Source organism: Calidris pugnax, unplaced genomic scaffold (genome assembly GCF_001431845.1).
Source record: "Calidris pugnax isolate Ruff unplaced genomic scaffold, ASM143184v1 scaffold2374, whole genome shotgun sequence".
NCBI lineage: Eukaryota > Metazoa > Chordata > Aves > Charadriiformes > Scolopacidae > Calidris > Calidris pugnax.
In genome coordinates this window covers 113-2,262 of record NW_015092575.1, presented here as the reverse complement: position 1 = coordinate 2,262, position 2,150 = coordinate 113, and the positions used below count along the sequence as shown (strand labels likewise).

Below are 2,150 nucleotides of genomic sequence, written 5' to 3'. Positions count from 1 at the left end.
ATCACCATGACCCAGCCCCGCAGGGTGTCATTCACCACCCTCCGGGATCCTCAGAGCACCAGCCTTTTAAAAACATTTGGGAAAGATCAGCCTCAGAGCAGAGAACCACCTAAAAAAACTGCTCGAATCACCATCAGTCTCTTCGCACCAGATGATGACCATTATCCAGAATTTTTCTACCCCGATCTTCTGAAGAGCTGCCAAGAGAGCGGAGAAGGGAGTTCAGGAGCCAAGGTGAGTGTGTTCTCATGGCCTGTGGGGAACCTGTGTTGTATCTGAAGATTTCCAAGGCTGTTTCAGTCTTGCTGTTTTGAGAGGTGTCTGTGTGTGTGCGCTGAGGAGCCGAGAGGTAGAAGGAGAGTGGTAGGGCATCCCGCAGGCAGGAGAACTGGTGTCCAGGCAGGGCTTCTCGTTGTTGGGCCACACTGTCACATTCCTGTGCCTTGTCTGGAATTTCACATCCGGAGGGCGATGTCTTGGTGGCAGAGTGTGGGACGTAATGCTTGTTTAGTTCTGAATTGCTCGATCTAAAGGGATTTCTGGTCCCTGGCTTGCTAGCAGCTGCCAGCAGCTCTTTTCCAAAGAGCTGCAAAAGCAGGGATGCTTCTACGATGGGTGTCTGCATCTTTTTGGAGACCCTGCTCTACTGCAAGGGACTGTTTCCACCTTTGTGCTTGGCATCGCTGCCTGTGAGCTGGACGTGGTGCTTCCAGGTGTTGCTGGACGATGGTGTTTGCCTGTTGAAAGCCATTTCTCAGGATACAGTGAGACTCAAACTTGTGTAGCATCTAGACTTTGTCTGATGGGTGTTTTTCTATGAAAATAGACTTGATTGGATTCTCCTCATTTTTAGTGTTGCTCTTCAGAACTGTTTAGCATTGATGGTTCGTGCCAATTTTGGAGGATTTTGTTTTGAGGGCTGGAAGAAGCAGAGGCAGGAACAGAAGTAGCTGAGGGAGCACCCAAAACCTAGAGAAACTCTCAGAATGTTGTACTGAAGGTTCATTTGTCTGAGCTTCTGCCTGGATGTTTTAGTCCAGCATGGGCTTTTGGTGGCAGTGTGACAGGATCGAGATCGAGGTCTTTGTCTCTCTTATTTCTACAGAAGACAGACCATGCTCCTCCCTTTGATGGTGACGAGAAAGAACAGCAAGAAGTGGCAGCTCTGGCGAGGAAGTTTGAAGAAAAATATGTACGTTTTCTGTCCTTATATTGTGTTATCCTTTAGAAGGGGCAGAGCTGCCAGCCAGAGAAGACTGGTTTGGTTCTGCTGCTGGCAGGAGCCAATGTCAGTGTCCTGTATTGAGGCCCTTCCTGTGGGAATTGGAAAGATGAACACATTCTCAATCTTCTATTCTTTAGGGTGGCAAGAGACAGAGAAAGGACCGGATAGAGGACATGATTGACATGGGGTACGGATACGATGAGTCTGACTCCTTCATCGACAATTCTGAAGCGGTGAGTGTGGGGCAGGAGTGAGGGGGCTGAAGGCAGCTGCCTGGGGGGCTGCGCTGGCACCTGAAGTGGGTGTGAGCCAGGAGTGTTCCAGGGCCAGGAACGAGAGCTCCTGGGGCACCCGCCTGGCAGGAGAAGGCTGGTTTGCAGGTGAATCCACTGCCCTGTCTGTTCCTGGGGGAGCACAACTCCTACAGCACTCCCCAGGCAGCTCAGCTGCAGAACAAAGCCTGAAAGCTGATGGTGCCAATAGAGTGTTCTCTGTCATTTCCAGTATGATGAGTATGTTCCAGCCTCCCTTACCACCGAGCATGGAGGGTTTTATATAAACTCAGGAAAGCTGCAGTTCCGGCATGTGTCTGAATCAGAAGATGACTATGTTAAAGAGAAGAAGTGTCCCAAGGTGAGCAAGGCAGCTCTCTCCATTATTTCCTCTGTTAGAACTCAGGGGGTTTGCTGCTGGGAAGTGTGTTGGCATCAAAGCAGGGAGAGGTTTGTGAATGGGTGTGGACAGGGAAGGGATGAGCAGTTGTGATCCCATTCTGTCCCCATATTTGATAGTCAAATGCCCAGGGAGGTGGTGGAGTCACCATCCCTGGAGGTATTTAAGAAACGTGTAGACATGGCTCTTCAGGGCATGCTCTAGTGCCCAAGGTTATTGGTTTGTGGTGGGATGTTGTGTGGGTAGGTGATGG

The 2,150-nt window shown here is 50.3% G+C and overlaps 1 protein-coding gene across 1 annotated transcript; it reads left to right on the top strand.

Annotated features, from left to right (window-relative positions):
* Positions 1-6: 6 nt before the first annotated feature.
* Positions 7-1,566, top strand: LOC106900521 (ubinuclein-1-like). Its single transcript, XM_014962610.1, has 2 exons — positions 7-234; positions 1,106-1,566. Exons 1-2 carry the CDS (start codon positions 7-9, stop codon positions 1,226-1,228), a joined length of 351 nt encoding a protein of 116 aa, XP_014818096.1. The 3' UTR covers positions 1,229-1,566.
* Positions 1,567-2,150: the final 584 nt, after the last annotated feature.

Bases quoted from the DNA above. Each gene is read 5' to 3' on its own strand.
- LOC106900521 (XM_014962610.1), top strand. From the start codon at position 7: ATGACCCAGCCCCGCAGGGTGTCATTCACCACCCTCCGGGATCCTCAG. The intron at 235-1,105 runs GTGAGTGTGTTC...TTATTTCTACAG, and splicing joins AAGGGAGTTCAGGAGCCAAG to AAGACAGACCATGCTCCTCC.